Raw genomic sequence first — 18,112 nt, forward strand, 5'->3', positions numbered from 1 at the left:
AGTGGATCCCGTTCTGTCGCTGCCTTGCTCCATCCGAAATCATGCCGCCGCGAGACTCCATCGCGTTCCAGCAGTAATTCCCTCATCGTCGCGGTCAGTCCCTGCTGCCCGAAATCTAAGTATCACCGAATCCAACTCACTCTGCTCTCCGCCTAGCGCCGTCGCCGGAATCCGCTGTTGCTCTCCATATTTTCCGTCTCAATTTCTGTCGCCTCATCGTTATGCTTATTCCGTCGCAGCTGCCAGGAAATTTTTGAGATGATATTGGGGATTCTTTCTACTCCAAGCTTACTGACCTCTCTAAACTTACATTCAAACCTTTGTTCTCTATAATTCTTCTCGGTTTCTCTCCAAATTGTGAATGGTAGTGATAATTGCGAAATTGGTTGAATCCGACGAAATCGTGGAGTTGTGGGCTGATATGTATATGTGGATAGCCGATATCATGGAATCATGGGAGCTAGAAACCGGATTTTGTGGAACAAAAATTGGGTGAGTGAAAAGTGGCGTTCAAATAGTGATTGGGCTCTGGAGAAATAAAGAATTGGTTTTGGCCCAAAATTTTAAAATCCATCTCTCTACAAAAGAAATAAAGGCCAAAAAATTTTCAGATGCACAAACGACGGGCCTTTCAAGGACACAATAAAAAGGTAGAAAAGTCGGGGTGTTACAGAAATTATATACACTAAAAATGAATTTTCATGTATGATTGGAGATGGTCTTAATACGCCATTTTTTTAACTCATCAATTATGTACATTTCAAATTGCAATGTGAAAGAGAGAATGACTAAAAAACCATGATTTGATATGTTTGATGCTACTTATTGTTTTCCCTTAAAATTGCAAATTTAATTATATAGTAATTATAGGGTAAATTGCTTTTAAAGTCGTCAACTTTGCAAATAGTTTGGTATTTCCCGTAAACTTTAAAAGTTGCATGAAAAGTCATGAACTTTACATTTGGGTGCCGATTTCCCGTGCCGGGTATTCCGGCCATCCGGGAATTGTGAGGTGGAGGAATCGCCACCCTACCTATGGAGGAAACACGATGGGATTGTAGATTGACAAATCACGACCAGTTACATGTCGCAATGGAGAAGAAAGAGTTGAAATCTCGACGGGAATTGAGATTTCTGTCACAGAGAGAAGAGACATAAACCCTAAATTGATATACATTTTAATTTAATTGAAACTAAAAAAACGACGTCGTTTTATTATTCTGCCGGAGATTTTGCCATGTCACGCCTCCGGCGAGCCACGTAGGATTAGTTTTTGCCGGAAATGTACCGGGTCGGGTCGTACGGAAAATTTGCAACACTTGGTAAAGTTCATGACTTTTCATGCAACTTTTAAAGTTTACGGGAAATACCAAACTATTTGCAAAGTTGACGACTTTTGAAGCAATTTACCCTAATTTATATTCAACCCAAATCTCGTGGTGATCAACAGGCACAAATATACTATAAATCTCATCTCATGGTATATCGATATCCTATCCTAGTATATAGTAATAAATTACTAGGAGTACAATTCTTCGATATGTGTAAACCCAATCACGACCTTCACAACACAACATACCATCAATCGAAAAGAGACAGAAATTCAAATCGAACATTTCGAAAAAAGACAATATAAAAATAAAAAAATCCACAGATTAATTATAAAATACTCCCACATTTGACGAGAATAATATGTATAAGTAATGGCTACAGTTTCATCACATAAAATAAATACATCGGCAACTACCTAGCACAGTGTTGTCAATTTCCAATCCTTCTTTCTCGTTATATTCTACGCTGCTTCTCATAAAAGTTTTCCCATATCACTGCAATTATTGGAAGGCAATAATCAATCACTTCTCTATTTCTCCCGTGTAGATTATTTTCACAGTATAAAGAAAAGCTAACCTCGTTGTGGGACTGATCATGGTCGATAAAATCCAGAGCATCTTCTTTGGTGATTACATTGACACGGCTGACTCTGTTTTTGTGTGTCACACCATATATCTTGTCAGCAACTTTAACCAGTTCTTGACGAAAAGTTGTCGTAATGAACTGAGTGCTGGCCATGTCTGCAAGACGACGGACCATGTCTGCGACAAACAAGTTAAGGATCCACCAGTTGTAGCACAGGGGAAGTGGGAATAGGGAACAGGGTTTTGCATCATTTATCTAACTTTGCAAAACTATAACCCGAGCAGATTAAAACGCTAAAAGCATTTACAAATGAGGTACGAGAATAGAGCCAGAATATAAACAAGGATACTCCCGACTGCAGTTCGATACTGGGGATCGAGTGCTGCATCTATCTCATCAAATAGGTAAAATGGTGCAGGATCACAGCGCTGAATGGCAAAGATTAGTGCCAGAGCCACCACTGTTTTTTGACCCCCGGATAACTGTTTCATCGACTGAGTCTCCCCTTGTCCAGTAAAAGAAACCTACCACAAGAAGAGAAAGTAAAATAAAGAATGTGGATGCAAAATAGGACCAGAATAATGGCTTTAACAACCACCCATCCTGAAAGTAAATTAATTCTTTTTTTAGACGGAAAAGCAACTTGATTCTAGGTTTTCAAGTTTTGAAGTATCCTCAGTCAGAGGACAAGCCACGGTTCATGTTCATGTAGCAGATAATAAGGATAGTAATAGTAAAAAGTTTTTTAAAATAGCACATGACAAGAAATTAATAACAAACCTTCACTTTGACACCAATGTATTTCTCAACCCTGCCCTCAGTTTCCACTAAACGAGGTTCATCATCATCTAAATCATTATCAGCATCCTTCATATCCTGCAAACCATTTTAATAGGAACAATTTAACAATTCACACCGGAGAGCTCTTGGGAAAAAATAGCATTCTAGTAAAAGAAAGAAGATGAGTAAAACACATATTTCATGTGCCTCCATTTAAGAACAGTCCGTCACATTTCACCAATTTTTGAAGGCTAAATTAGAGAAGTGAGCACATTGTACAACTGGAATAACCAATAACTTCGGTCAGCACTTATTCTTGCACTTGAACACAATTGACCTAGCACTTTGGGATCTAACCCTTATTGTTAGTCATGGAAAGATGCAAATGATTTATTAAAGTTAAATAGATACAGAACATTTAAAACTTCCACCAATGTAAAAAAATGAAAAGCTAACTAATAATAGCTGTCACAGTTTATATGATAGCCACAGAATAAAACTTTATGCTGTCAAATTATTGTTTAGCTTCGGTTGTTAAATTCATTTTAAAATCTTAACACAGCACAAAATGTACCGTGGCCTTTTATCATTTTAAGATATATAGGAACATAACTCGACAAGTCAATACTATTAACAAATGCTATCTGTGATGATGAAATTACAAACCTTTTTCTTCATCATAACCAAAAAGCCATGACCTCCTTGTACGAGTTCTGAAAATACTTCTCGAAAGTGTTTGGCTACACCTTTAAATGTACGCTCAATTGATTCATCCTTCCTCATATCCAAAACAGTTATGAGTTCTTTGATTTTCTATCAAAGATGAGTAAAAAGTCAAGAAATCCATCCACATGCTATCCGACTTCAATGGACAATGTCATCATAATATGAATGACTTTACCTCATCACCAGCATCCAACTCAGCTTGTCTTTTCTGGAGCTCTTCTCTTTGCTCTGTGAAATTGACATACTGATCAAGCGCCTTTTTGTTAACATGGCTGAACTGTTTCAGTTGCTCATTACACTTATGAAGCAATTTATATAATTCCTTAACACTCTTTCGTTTGTACCTAGATTGGGCATCACATGAAATTATCATCAGAAAGAAGTCCAATAATGTAGGCCTAAATTCAATCCAACAGATACCCCTGTAGCACCAAAGATAAAGGATAAAAAAGAATTCTAGCAGATAACAGGAATCAACTTATTAGCACCAGGCAAACAGATAAACAGAACATGGTCCATAAGGTCTTTCCATTGTCATATGAAGCTTGCTTCAAATATCAACAGTTTGAAGAAAAAACAGTGCATGTAGCTTCAAATTACGTGACGAAAGAAAGTTTAGTAATTAAGCCATAAGTCAATCACCATATATGCTCAGTGAAGCTAAGGAGCAAATTTGCATATGAGGGTACTTGCACTGTCACAGATATTGTTCCACCGATACTGGATCAGGATTCAGTCATGTTAGTGTTCGTTGAACATATAGTGAACTTTGCATAGAGTGATATACAAAGGGAATTGGCGAATGCTTATTTTTACAGAAACTCTTAGTTATTGAAGAAAGGAATTACATTTGGCTAATAACTGATAAAAAATTAACATAGAACTTGTCGTAACAAATGCTAAAGATATTCAGTGGGAAATTTAGTTACAGTACAAGGATCATTGTCTCAAGCTCTCACCAAAACAAAAGAGTAGCCTAACCTATATTATTTGGTTTTGCCAAGCTCTCCACATTTCATTAAGAAAAATCATCAATAGTTAAACCAGTTCATAACAGATTATAGCCAGCTGAGAAGAGTCTGGAAAGTGTACAAGTACTTCAAATTAGATTATGAGTTCAGAATATGTTCAAGGAAGTTCTACATGATGTGTCCAAGTGAGGTGAAACCATAACGTAACCTCTTGATATTTTTTACAACTTTTAGAATCCACAGCACAATTAAGTGGGGGGTATTTTGACTTTATGACAGAAGATATTTCTGACAACAACCACTATTGGTAGGTTTCGTGAAGCATAACTTGAAAAGCAATCTGCCAACAAGAGGTTATAAAGATCATGCAGTAGTATAAGTAATTCTAGTGAAAAAAGGTAGAATTTGGATATGAAGATTACGTTTCAAAAGCATCAGAAGATAGGGGACCCAATTCCCGAATTTTCTTTGAGTACTCCTCTTGCTTAGCCACATATATATTCTTCTTACTCAATAACTGTTCCAGTTCTTTCGCTTCATCCTGGAGGGTAGTTTGGTACTCATCTTCAAATCTCTACAAATGCAAGAATACAATTAGCATCTACAAAATACAAACTCGGAAAGAGAAAAAAGAACAGACATGAATAGAGAGAAGGGCTAGGACCAGAGAACATTATACTGATTATATAAAATGGTAACATCTGAATATATATTACCTTTAGCTTATCCTTTTCAATTTTAATGTCTTCCATTTTCCTATTCTTCTCATCTATACTTTGAGTTACGCCTGCAGAAGATATGACTGTGTTAAGATGCGGCAAAACGATGTGACCTCAAGTTGAAGTTTGACAATGAAGAAAATGAAGTTTTACTCTTTAGCTCCTGGGTCAATTGATCAACTAATGAATTGGCGTCCATTAACTCCTGATTTTTCAAATCAGCTTCTGCTTGCAACACATCAGTATCTGAAGAGAGCATTACAGCCTCCAACTCTTCCTTCCGCCTAACGAGATTGGTGGATAGATTCATCTCCAGCTCTGCTTTTCTTGTTTCAGTCTGTCAATGATGGACAATGCCAAATGTCATCAAGGGGGACCATCCAAAGCAAACATCAAGGGAAAAGCTTAAATTAATATTTAACCTCCATGCGGTTGCTCCTGCAGGTAATTAGCTGTTCCTTCAGATTAGTTATTTCAGGGTTCAAGCGAGAGAGGGACTCTTTTTCTTCTGGTGTCAAGTGATCAACAAGTTCAGTTCCCATTTCATCTCTCTTCATAGCAATATTAGCTCTATTCTGCTCTATTTGATTTAATACACTGGAAAGGAGCTTCTCCTGAAAAGAAAAGGACAATATGGAAACAATAATACTAATATTAATAACAAATATACAATTGAGGATTTTCATATTTTAACATTGAGCTAATCATTTCCAAGATTACTCACTTTCTTCTCAAGTGACTTCAAGATGGAATGTTTTTGCTTCTCCGCATTCATTACATCCTGCTTCAGCTGTTCAAGTATAGATTTTTCATGAGCCATCTTGGCATCATTTTTTTGCTGCTCGGCCACTAGCTCATTGATTTTCTGGTCGGTAAGTGAGGCATGCTCAGTGAAAACAAAAGGCCCAAAAGTTGAAGTAGAATATTTACTACACTGTAATCCTTATAAACAAGAATGACTTTATACAGAGTTATATTGCACGAACAAGTGGTAGTTGGATTACATTACAGCACTTAATCATTTTTATGTAGGAAATACCAGGCAAACAAGGTATGGGAAACCCATGCAAGATTAAAGCTAGTGTCATAGAACATACCACTATTACCAACGATGACAGACAAAAGTGCTGATACATATAATGGATTATAAACAAATATTAAGTCAAAAGTAGTTGTGGACCAGAAGCAAGAGGAGTTTTGATGTGTTACAGCGTGAACCGAATATCATTCAAGCAAACAGATACAGAACAAAAATAAAGACATATTATTAGATAAGCCCAATTAATGAAAGCGAATAGAAATTTTCTCCAAAGGATATGTTGGAGTTCCTCTCTGATTTTATTTAATTCATCCTCTTTTGTCTTAACGGACTTCATATTCTGTCTAATGGTGCTCATAAATTTCAGTTTGGAACGCCTATAGTCATAAAACCCACCAGTCATGCCACCCTTTTTGTTTACTTGATCACCTGCAGCAAGGGAGTGAGGTCAAGAATGCAAACAAGATCCAAAAAGAAAAGCCAAAATCAACCAAGATGGTGTACAATTACAACCTTCTAATGTGATGCAGTCCAAACCATCAGCACGGGCAACTCTTGAAGCAACGTCTAAGTCTCTGCAAATCACAGTCTTTGCGAACACCTGTCAGTTTAACAAGGAAACACAACACATGAGTACTGTCATCAACAGGCAAGCATATAAGAAGCAAATACCAGCAAATGCAACAGGCTACGAAAGATAAATGGCAGGCCTTCAGTACAAATGTATGTGATCCAAATAACTTATCATCATTCCAGTGACCCAAATAACTTTACTCAAGTGTCCGTTTGTATTTTTTTCAATAAATCACATTTGACCAACTGACCATCGATTATCATGCAAGTAATAGAGACATTTCACAAGCCCAACCTGACCAAAGGCTGCACGATATTTCTCTAAGAAATTCAATTTCTTTAAAAGCGGTATCACATCAGAGCTCTGTGGATATGTGACGTGTGGAGCTTTCACCCTGTTCAGGGGTACAAATGTGACCCGACCACCTTTCTGTGCATTGAGGTGCCCAATTATTTTGGTTGATATATCATCATTTTCAACCACCACATGGAATAAGCTGTTCAAAAAAAGGAATACTTGAGTGTATAAAAACCAAAACTAGAGAAGACACCAAAACTTAGATGTCTGGCATAATAACAATGAAACTTAAGTTCTACTGTTGATTAATGATTGACAGAATTGAGCATATCAAAGCAAGAAAGGAAAACAAAGGGACGTACTATGAATGGTTAATTTGACAGGATGAAAGGTGTAAACTTCTATAAGAATTGTCGTCACCTGTTCCCAGCAGTAACTTCAACAGCTGTGAAATATTTTTCATCACACTCTAGCAACTCAATAACAGGGCCATATACTCCACCAATACCATGCTGGTCACATATTCTCCTCACAGAATTAAGTCCTCTTCGTATATCCTGTGAAAGCCAAGAGTCAAGTAATATTAATAATATAATAGCAGATTTAGATTTCAGAATGAGAAAATTAGGAAAAAAGGAATCATAGGAAGCAAAGAGTAAAAACACAATGTTTACTTCTCATTGTGTATAGTTAGCAGGAGATATCATGATCACGCCTGAAGATAAGTGAAAGCAAAGATAGGAGCACAACAAGACAACTTCATAAAAAATCCTCACGACGATTAGTTAGCATCAACAGAGCTAAGGCAGATTTAAAGGTGTCCATAAATAGTTTATGCATTGAACCTTAACAAAATAGTTTACTAAATTTGTGAAAAAAGAAAAGCCTTATTTTATCTCTCCAGATAACCTCAATTTCATACATATGATTTTCTCATTATAGACTTGTGAGTCCCCATCAACAGAGCCTATCCCTCTCCGGTGATGAGTGGATCAAAAACCAAAGAAAATTAAATTGAAGGTAAGAATATTACACCCAGCAGCCAATCAATCCATCCCACAAGTATAATGGATCTAGACAAAGAGATTAAAGGCTTAATCTAAGTTCAATCTCTGGCCAAATCTGATAGGAACAAGAGTATAGTCCACCACAGATAAGCATTTAGAAAGCCAGAAACTATTGAGTCATCATCTCCAACCATATGGCTACTGTGAAGAGAGAATGATGGGATATCCAACTAGTGGTGACCATAAAATAATACTCCATCTGTCCCACATTAATTGTCACACTTACGTTTCTGCACTCGTTTTGTAAAAATGATATTACATAGTTAAAGTTCTTCTCTACCTTATTATCTCTCTTACTTTACCATTTCTCAACTTTAACTATTTATTATCATTTTTACAAAATGAGTGCAGAAACGTAAGTGTGACAATTAATGTGGGACGGAGGGAGTATTATATAGTTGCATGTAACACCCATAAAGCACTCACACCAGCAGTTGCATGATCGAGGCTTTTCTCTGCTTTAAGAACATCCGACTTGAGCCTTTCAATTTCAGCAGCTTGCTCACTTTCTCTTGCCCACAATGTCCTAAATACCAATTAAAGGTTTTAGATTCCACATCAGTTAACCTTAATACTGAAATGAATAAAGCAAAATTCATACTTCCGCTCATCATGCAGTTTGTCTCTCTCCACTTTATACTGGCTGTAGCTTTGTCTGTATCCAGAAATTAAAGATTCTAACTTTGCTGCATCATCTTTCCGCCCCTTTATGTAGTCATCCTGCGCTCTGATCTCTTTGTTGAGCTGCTCAATTTCATCTCTAAGCTTTTTCTCCTGACAAAAGCAAAACACAATAATTAATCTCATTTAATTTACTTCACACGGACCACGTCCGGATAAGATATACACTCCATGGAAGTAAAAGTATTGTTTCATCCACATGGATCAGTAAGTGTTGCAACACTAAACATGCTAGAAAGAAAGTAATGAGAGTGGGAAGACAGATCTAACTGCCTAATACAATGATGAAAGAAAAAATTAACTTGAGGACCAAAACCAGGGCTTCAATATAAAAGCACTTGACGACAAGTCATGCATCCACCATTTAAACTGAAATCCCCACCATGACAGCATTGAAGCTAAGAATAAAAACATGCAAGAATAACAGAAAATGCTTCTTTTTCATGACACTGATGACTCTACTCTCAATAACTAAAAAATAGTTTGGCATAGGAAAACAGCTACTCAATGTCAATAAAAAATGTAGAATACATTGCCACCACCCCCCAAACAAAATAAACCAATACCTAAGGAGCATGAGATCACATTTTGCCCAAGGTACGACATCATGTCCTTATGCCAAAGAATAATATACTTCGAACAAATTCTACCGTAAATGTTAGTAAATTGTTCAATCTGAATCGTTAATTAGTTATCAAGGATTCTTACCTGTACAAGGTTAGAGGATAACACTTGCTCATAGTCCTTGATTTCTTTTTGTAGCCACCGGTCGCGATCTGCTTTACTAGCAAACTGTGTTGCACGTCCTTGTTTCTGATATAGAATGCTAAGCTGCTTTTCACGCTCCATAATCCTGCCATGCCGAAATCCAAAAATTGTTATTCTTCGCATTAAATTACCTCATAAAATAACATTAATAAGTAAATGAAGAAATCTGAGTCAATAAAGCACAGGAGCCTTGGCTTAAAAGGAGGAGGAGGTATATGGTCCGTTACACACCTAACAACTATTCCAATAACCAAACTGTTCTACGGCTCTACCTTTTTCCTGCCTCCATGAATTGCAAGGGATAAACTATGAACTACTTTGTGAATAATAGAAAGCAAACTTTGCCATTGCAGCTCAATGCTTAAAGCAACTACACATAGTAAGAAAAATAAATAGCTGAAGACACAAATGAAAAGGGTTGAGCCTCTAGGCTATGTGAATTACAAATGAATCTCAATTTCTCCCCAAGTCACTGCACAAGCAGGATGGACTAAGAGTCAGAAAGGTAGGGTGATGTGGAGGATATAGAAAAGGTGATTGACATTAACTATGTGGGTTAACCCTCCTCAATAAAAAAAAATACGCCTCGTTTAAGACCATGTAAACTGACTTGCTGTCTTCTGGTTATCCAAAAGGTCCTTGATGGTTCAAAGGGAAATTTATAGGAAGAACATGATATGACTTGATTGCATGATGCTCGATCATAAGATTTACTACATAGAAACAAAGATACAAGAATCTACAGGCTCCATCAGGGAACCAAATAATACCCTCTAGTCAAATGCTCCTCCTCCCTGATCTGCGAATCATGTAACTTCTTGACTCTAGCCAGATCAGCATTGGATTCCAAAATTTCTCTATCTAAAAGCTCCAGCTGTAACACAGCATCCTCCTGGAATACAAAATCAACACAACAGCAAAGACATTCACTCAGAGATTACGCACATCCTCTAAAATGTCAAAAATTTATGCAGAAGCCAATAGTCAATGCACCTTAGCTCTATTATTTCCTCTAATCTTATCATCATAGTCTTTGTAATCAAGCTCAAGTTTTGCACGCTTTTTTATAGCTTCTTTCTTTTGTTTCTCTACTGCCTCTTTCTCTCTGCTCAAAATCTGAGCTTCTTTGCTCAGCTCTTTAAGCAACTTGTCTAACTCCTTGCACTTCTCATGGGCATCTGAAACACTATTGTACATAGTGGCAGATTTTTCAGAAACTCTGTACCGATCCTCGTCTATCTGCAATAGTTGGCAATGGTACAGTCAGATGCTTATAAAATACTACTATGCAAAAAATGCCACAATGAGACACTAGATGGCATGATATTACAAAGAGAAATCATTTTTTACGAAAGCCACAAGTTTATTTATACATAGAAATGATAGAATAGAATTATATACTCCCTCCATCCCGCTTTAGCAGTCTCACGTCACTTTTAAGCACTCATTTTGTAAAAATAATAATAAATAGTTAGAGTGGAGAAATGATAAAGTAAAAGAGAGAATAATGTAGAGAAAAGTCTTATCTACGTTATTCTCTCTCGTGTTTTACCATTTCTTAACTTTAACTATTTATTATCATTTTTATAAAACGAGTGCTCAAAAGTGACCGGGACTGCTAAAGCGGGACGGAGGGAGTATTTATTATCACATAATGAAATAACTTTAGTGATACTTGACGCAGAAGTGATTATAACTTGAAAATTAAATATTCCCCAGCAAAAGAAACATCAAACGAAAAGGACCAAATAGGAAAACAGGGTGAAGTAAAAGAAGTATACCTTCGCCAATTGCAGTTTCGCATCATGGAGTTCTTTGTCATAAATAGTGTACTCCAGAGACTTCCTCTGCCGGTCAAGCTGCTGATACTTTTTCAGTTCCTCTTTCTCTTCATCAAGCTCACGAAGTCGGTCATCCAGGTATTGAACAACTTGAATAATTTGCTTCCTCTTGTTACCTTTAACAGACATATGTTAGATTCCACAGTAAAATGGGTAGAAAAAATAACTCATGGGCACTTGCCAGTATCTTGCATGATTTTCAAGCTTTCACGACGTCGCTCTTCATATACCCTAGTCCCTCCTATTTCCTTCAGCAGATCCAATCGCTCAGAATCCTTCATTAATGTTAATGATGCAATCTAAAGAGAAACATAGGTCAGAAAGATGAGTGGGAAGACCAATAAGGAGAGACGAAGAAAACATTCCACAAACCTTTCCCTGCTGCACAACATAATAAGGATTTGAACGAGAGAATCCGGCACTTTCCAGCAGATTCATGACTTCTGTCTTCCTGAATACTCAAAGACCACCAATTGTCAATTGCCAAGAAGTGGGTTCAAACAAGTCTTCGAGTAATTAGGCAAGTACCAAAATCAAGACTTGATAAATTAAAGACAAATAATGAAAATCATTAAACTACATGACACAAGTTCATACATACGTGATATGTTTTCCATCCAAGAAATATTCGTCTTTCTTGACACCTATTGTTCTCCTCAGCCGGACTTCCTCTTTATCAACCTATCAAAGATACACGGGTAAGAGAGTAACTACAATCAGGTTTGGAGTTAGAATATGTTTCTGCACAGAATATACACACAAAATAACTCTGACATTAGGGTTGAGCTACATAAAGCTACAAAAAGTTGTGGCTGCTTTTGCATACAATTAACCCAACAACCATGCCTAAATGTATCACAAGTGAAAAAAAACCAGTCGGTCTTAAATTATTTACTCGTGTAGTTCTCAAAATATTCTACCACAAGCCAAAACTAACGACTGTATAGTAATATTAGCTCAGTGTAAAATGCATTTTATAGTTCATCAAATAGTCGACAAAATAGGCCAACATGTCAATAACAATTTTAACAACCGAGTAACCCACCAAGTTTGTATGCAGCAGAAAGGCTGGATATATCATATTCTGGTGCATAAAGGTTATAATTGTGAATATAGGTTTCACATTAATGAAGTTATATATTTGACACAATAGCATGCTTTCCAGATGGTGTATTGAATATCTCGCAGACTACCTTACTTTCCAGCAGCTAAGATTAATTCACTGTGTGCTTGACAATTATTTTCATCATTTTTATTAACTTATCATTCCCATTTATTGCCACTGTCCATTTTTCTTTTCAACATACAAAGACAGAGGGAAATAGTTAGTAAACTGTAAACAATGATAAACACTAACCGGACCTGCAATACTGGAGAAAAATATATGCATCCAACTCTTACTACATTTCTGGCTTAACAATTTCTGCAGATCAAGCTTAAATAAAGAAGGCTAAGCACCAGCATCATATTGGTTTACTATTTAGTAATGCAAAATCACACAGGAAATAAAATATATGCCTAACAAGTGTTGGTAATTACTTATTTACTCCTATGATACAATTGGCCAGAGCATAACTTAACAGGATAAAATTCTTAAACAGTGGATATGTCAAATCATCTGATGATGCATAGGAGTAGATGAAGCAACTTCCACTGTACGTGTAAAAAGCATGTGACGTGATGTTCATAAATTAGCATTTCTAGTATAGAATATACAAAGTTGGAAAGTTGAAAAGTAAAAGTATCATCCAAATTTACAGGGATGCGATTGTCTGAGTTGTCGAACACAATCTCCACAAACGCTGATAACACCTGGTGGCCTGCACCTTCCTGATAATCACAAAAGCAAAGTGTTTGGTTCAAATTTCAGGGGAAAATAAACAGGATCGGAGAAATAAGTAACGTATCCCAATATTTCACTGCAGAACATACATGGAGCAATGCTTGTCTTTCTTCATTACGCAAGTTATGGAATAGGTCACTTATCACAAAGCGAATTGCTGCAAATAAAATGAGATTTATCAGTAAAATTAACCCCTAAAAGGAGAAAATAAACATCTCAAAATATTCCTGATCGGCATACCGTGGAAGAAGTTAGATTTACCAGATCCATTAGCACCAACTGCAGACATGCGTAAAACATAAATTATCTAATCTGATAAAACACTCCTCAAACAAGATCCATGGGTGAAATGAAACAACTACGAAAATAATATGTAGAAGGTAAAACGTATATACCAACACAGTTAACTTTGGGACTGAATGTTTCAGTTGAAATCTGTTCCCTGTAACTCTTAAACCCTTCTATTACAACCTGCAAATGAAGATACGTGTGAAACTAAGAAATGAGTAAGCATATTTTGAAAGGAATCAGGAACCAATCAAATAAAAATGCCGATTTTCACCTGCTTTATATACATGACAAAATTCAGTACAGTTTGAAACTGCTCTCCAGATTGAACGATAAGAAGCGAAAATGTTTAAATCCGGCGCTCTGAACAAAAACAAGCGCTTACTTAGTCAAGTCCAAATTACAAGTGAAACGAAGCAACTAGACGTTTTGGAGTAGGAGATAAACTATATTCAGTCAGTAAGATTAATGACAGAGTGAAATAGTCAGCAAATATGGTCAAATGGGAAATATCACAAAAGAAACAACAAATTCATGAAGTCGATCAGAAAATGAAGTCATCTAGGGTTCAGGACGAAATTGGGGCAAAGTTGAGTGAATTTTTATCAATTTTTTTGCGATGCTAACAAATTTACTCAGCGAGACTCACCAGTGAGCGGTTGAAGGCGGTGGCAGTGAGCTCTTTGTGAGGTCTTGCCAGTGAGCAGAGCGTAGGTGCGAGAGAGGAGAGAGAAAATGGGAGAGATGGAAGATGATGAAAATGGATGGAATTTGACTGGAGAGTCACAAAATTGACAATTTAGTATACGAGTACTTTTTTATAATCTGAATTGTGAATAAAAATACCTATCTCTTTAAAGCATCCTTAACCCATGCCCGGAATCAGTCCTCAAGTCCCCTCCACGTCATCATTCCCCTAAATTTGAGTCCTATACCACAACTCCTCTAATCCTGCAGGCCACATCCCGAGCCACAACTATTAAATTGCATTATTCACAACTTCACCTATTTTACTGTTAAAAATTAAAAACGTTGAACAATTATAACACGAGAAATTCATTTTTAATTCAAAAATAATAAATTATAAACTAAAATATTAAATTAAAACATAAAAAAATGCAAAAAAATTTACACTTCTTCCTCTTCCTCTCGCCCCTCTTCATCCTTCAAAATGCAAAAAAAAAGCTCACCCTCTTCCTCTTGCCCCTCTTCATCGATCTTCTTCCCCTCCCCCTCTTCCAAATGCAAAAGAAACCCTATAATTGGGGCCCGGGACTGGAAAAGCTCACCTCCAACGCCGGCCAGGCCAGACCCCGGGACCGGCCTGGGCCACAACTTCCTCTCCTCCATCGCGCGGGGCCGCAGGCCGGGACCCAGATGCGGTCTGGCCCGCAGCGTTAAGGATGCTCTTATTACTTGTACTCCTACATATATTTGTCCCAACTCAGAAGCTCTTATGTGTGTTCACCTTCTTTGATTTCTTTTGTCTAGAATTGAAACTAGGTGAGAAATGTGGCTGGGTGGCCCACATAATTAAACCAATAACCCAGTGTTCAGTGTCCTAGAAATAGCCCATGTTTTGATATTATTAAATTTAATTTTGCATTTAGTCTTTTGCTTCAATTTTTATTGGCCGATAATGCCCCTTATTCATTGTTATGTATCCTTCTCTGAAACACAAAATAGCAACTAAAAATCAAAAAATTATCCCATAATAGTCCAATTGCATAGTGTGCAAGAGCAGATATAACCAAATAGGCTTCCATTTATTTTTTGTTAATTTGAGATTTGTGCAAACTAGTTGTGGAATAAAAAAGGAAATTAATGAATGGAAAATTGCCTTATGGAAGTTCTGGGCATATTTCAACGAGAAGAAGAAGCCTCGCCCCTACCCTTTCAATTCCTATTTTCTTTTTTCCAATCAAACAAAAATCTACACTCTCTAAATTACTAGTTTTATAAATCGACCCATGAAGTTTTCTTTATCATAAACCAACAAGGAGTTTTCCCATCTTCTTCACAGTTTCATTAGTCCCCAAAGGTAGCCACTTTTCCTCACTTCTTCCATACACATACAGATGTTGTTCATAGCATTTTACAGAAACTACAAAAATCGATCCCAACATCCATTTGCATTCATACAATCGCATACCATGTAATTTACATAAACTGTAGCCAAATCGTTGTTTCACAGCCGGAGCAGAATACGGCGGCAGTCTGACCATGTGTGGGCAACGACTGGAGCCGTGCGGATGGAGGTGGCGTGGACGTGCGAGGATAGTGTAAAGACTTCATTTGTTTCTTTGAATTTGGTACTGTATTAATTTGAGAGAGGAATTGAGATTGGGGAAGAAGAAGAAATGCGGCGGTGGCTAGTTTCAAAATAAAAAATGCGGCGGTGGCTAGTTTCAAAATAAAAAATGCATGGGTAAAGAAGGAATTTAACAGTCAATTCTTGACTCAAAGATCGATGCAGGTACAATCATCACCCTCTTTGAAAGAATTGAAAAATGGCTATTTCTTCAAGGTACAGTGCGGGCCTAGTGTATCTCTATGGCCAACAAGAATTAATACAAGGAAGGTGAACACTCTAAATTAGACAGAAATAAGCCCTTGTCTGACTGTAACAAGGAAGGTGAACACACCCTTAAATTTACAATAATCGTGACTATGTAATTAATTTTGTATATAAATGCATATTTTTTGTTTTATGGACAACGTTGTATAATTGCTTTAATGAGAAGATTATTGAAATCTACTAAATTCAATAGTTGCATTCGAAGTTTGGATATACATTTGAACAGCATATCTAGACATCAAAATTTTATTATGATTTTTCTTTATCTTTTTTGTAGTATTTGATTGTTGTACATGTGATGTGATGTTATCATTAGCTCTAATATGAAAACAATATATTGTTAACTGAAATCTATACTAATTCACATATTATGTGTTTCACTTGTCTGAAATTCATTTTGACTTTTTTACATGTATGTATATAATATATAGGCGTTAATATAATAACAACAATACTTATGAACTTTAATGCATAATATTTTTAACATGATTTCACTTTGTATTATTTTTTACAAAGTGTTATCCAGTCTTCTCATTATTCTCTCTTTTATTTTACCATTTTTACCCTTTAACTTTTTGTTACTAACATTTTTATAAAACGGGGAAAAAAAGTCAACGGGACTCCTAATGGTAAACGGATGGAGTATAAAGAATAAGTGTGAACTACGAAAATGGTCCATGGATTATGAGTTTACCTCGCTCATAGTCCTCCAATAGTCCATGGACTAAGGGTTTATTTCAAAATGGGTCATTTTGCACAGTTTTCTCCCGAAAATGACCTTGATGGGGGTTGGACAATTTGGTCTTTTTCACATTCTTAACTTTTTCAATATGATATTATTTCAATGATGCACTGATACTATTTCAGAATTTATTTTCTTCTTCCTTTTGTCATCATTCACTTTGTTTCTTTATTTCAATATTAGATTTAATTTTATAAAATAAATTTCAATCTTAGATTTCTAAATACCAATAAATAATTTAATTAAAATAATTTACCGATATTTAAAAAGCTAAATTTTAAATTTAATTTTATAAAATTAATTCTAATATTGAAATTGGTCATTTTGCACAGTTTCTCCCGAAAATGACCTTGATGGGGGTTGGACAATTTGGTCTTTTTTCACATTCATAACTTTTTCAATCTGATATTATTTCAATGATGCACTGATACTATTTCAGAATTTATTTTCTTCTTCCTTTTGTCATCATTCACTTTGTTTCTTTATTTCAATATTAGATTTAATTTTATAAAATAAATTTCAATTTTAGATGTTCAAATACCAATAAATAATTTAATTAAAATAATTTACCGATATTTAAAAAGCTAAATTTTAAATTTAATTTTATAAAATTAAATTTAATATTGAAATAAAGAAACAAAGTGAAGGATGACAAAGGAAGAAGAAAATCAATTTTGAAATAATATCAGATTTAGTACATTATTGAAATAATATCATACTGAAAAAATAAAAAATGTGAAAAGACCAAATTGCCCAACCCCAAAAGTGGAATTTTTGGGAGAAAACAGTGCAAAACAATTTCAAAATAAACCCTTAGTCTGAGAACTATTAGAGATATTTTTAAAGTCCATAGACTATGGACGAAATAAACCCATAATACATAGACTATTTTTGTAGTTCACTCAAAAAATAAAAATATTACTTTAAACAAAAAAGTGAAAATAAGTGCATAATAGTACGAATATTGTGCAAATACTTTAAATGTAATTAAGTCTTTGTTAAAAAATATTTATTGACATATTTTTTTACCAGATATTTTCCAGTGTTAACAGTAAGAGCATCCGCAGCGGTGACACCACGCCGTCCGTCCATCCGTGCCAGCGGCGCGGCGCACCGCTGCTTGTCGTTGGCGCGGCGCTGCTCGATGCATCGAGCACGCCCGTGCCAGCGAGCAACACACGTGTCAACGCCTGATTGGCCAACGACAATGCCGTTGGAATTTCCTTTTTTTTAAAAAAATCAGATTTTAATTAAAAAATCCGATTAAAAATAAAAAAAAAT

At 35.9% G+C, this 18,112-nt stretch overlaps 1 protein-coding gene across 3 annotated transcripts; it reads right to left on the minus strand.

Annotated features, from left to right (window-relative positions):
- Nucleotides 1-1,615: 1,615 nt before the first annotated feature.
- LOC121743706 (structural maintenance of chromosomes protein 3-like) lies at nt 1,616-14,314 on the minus strand. Of its 3 annotated transcripts, XM_042137040.1 has the most exons (30): nt 14,161-14,314; nt 13,786-13,874; nt 13,619-13,694; nt 13,464-13,502; nt 13,313-13,380; nt 13,139-13,210; nt 11,982-12,061; nt 11,753-11,831; nt 11,562-11,679; nt 11,321-11,496; nt 10,533-10,778; nt 10,310-10,431; nt 9,480-9,624; nt 8,692-8,864; nt 8,517-8,616; nt 7,444-7,580; nt 7,021-7,222; nt 6,666-6,753; nt 6,432-6,581; nt 5,838-5,989; nt 5,536-5,727; nt 5,267-5,450; nt 5,111-5,181; nt 4,817-4,968; nt 3,599-3,767; nt 3,364-3,510; nt 2,698-2,793; nt 2,267-2,441; nt 1,909-2,093; nt 1,616-1,826 (listed from the first exon to the last, which is right to left on the minus strand). In XM_042137040.1, the coding sequence occupies exons 2-30, from the start codon at nt 13,798-13,800 to the stop codon at nt 1,824-1,826; spliced, it is 3,612 nt and encodes a 1,203-aa protein (XP_041992974.1). In that variant the 5' UTR covers nt 13,801-13,874; nt 14,161-14,314; the 3' UTR covers nt 1,616-1,823. The 3 variants fall into 3 exon arrangements, with proteins under 3 accessions (XP_041992974.1, XP_041992976.1, XP_041992975.1); XM_042137042.1 differs by lacking the exons at nt 13,464-13,502; nt 13,619-13,694; nt 13,786-13,874; nt 14,161-14,314 and having other exon boundaries at nt 12,743-13,210; nt 13,313-13,381; XM_042137041.1 differs by lacking the exons at nt 13,464-13,502; nt 13,619-13,694; nt 13,786-13,874; nt 14,161-14,314 and having other exon boundaries at nt 12,738-13,210; nt 13,313-13,381.
- Between the last annotated feature and the right edge of the window lie 3,798 nt (nt 14,315-18,112).

Source organism: Salvia splendens, chromosome 8 (genome assembly GCF_004379255.2).
Source record: "Salvia splendens isolate huo1 chromosome 8, SspV2, whole genome shotgun sequence".
Taxonomy (NCBI): domain Eukaryota; kingdom Viridiplantae; phylum Streptophyta; class Magnoliopsida; order Lamiales; family Lamiaceae; genus Salvia; species Salvia splendens.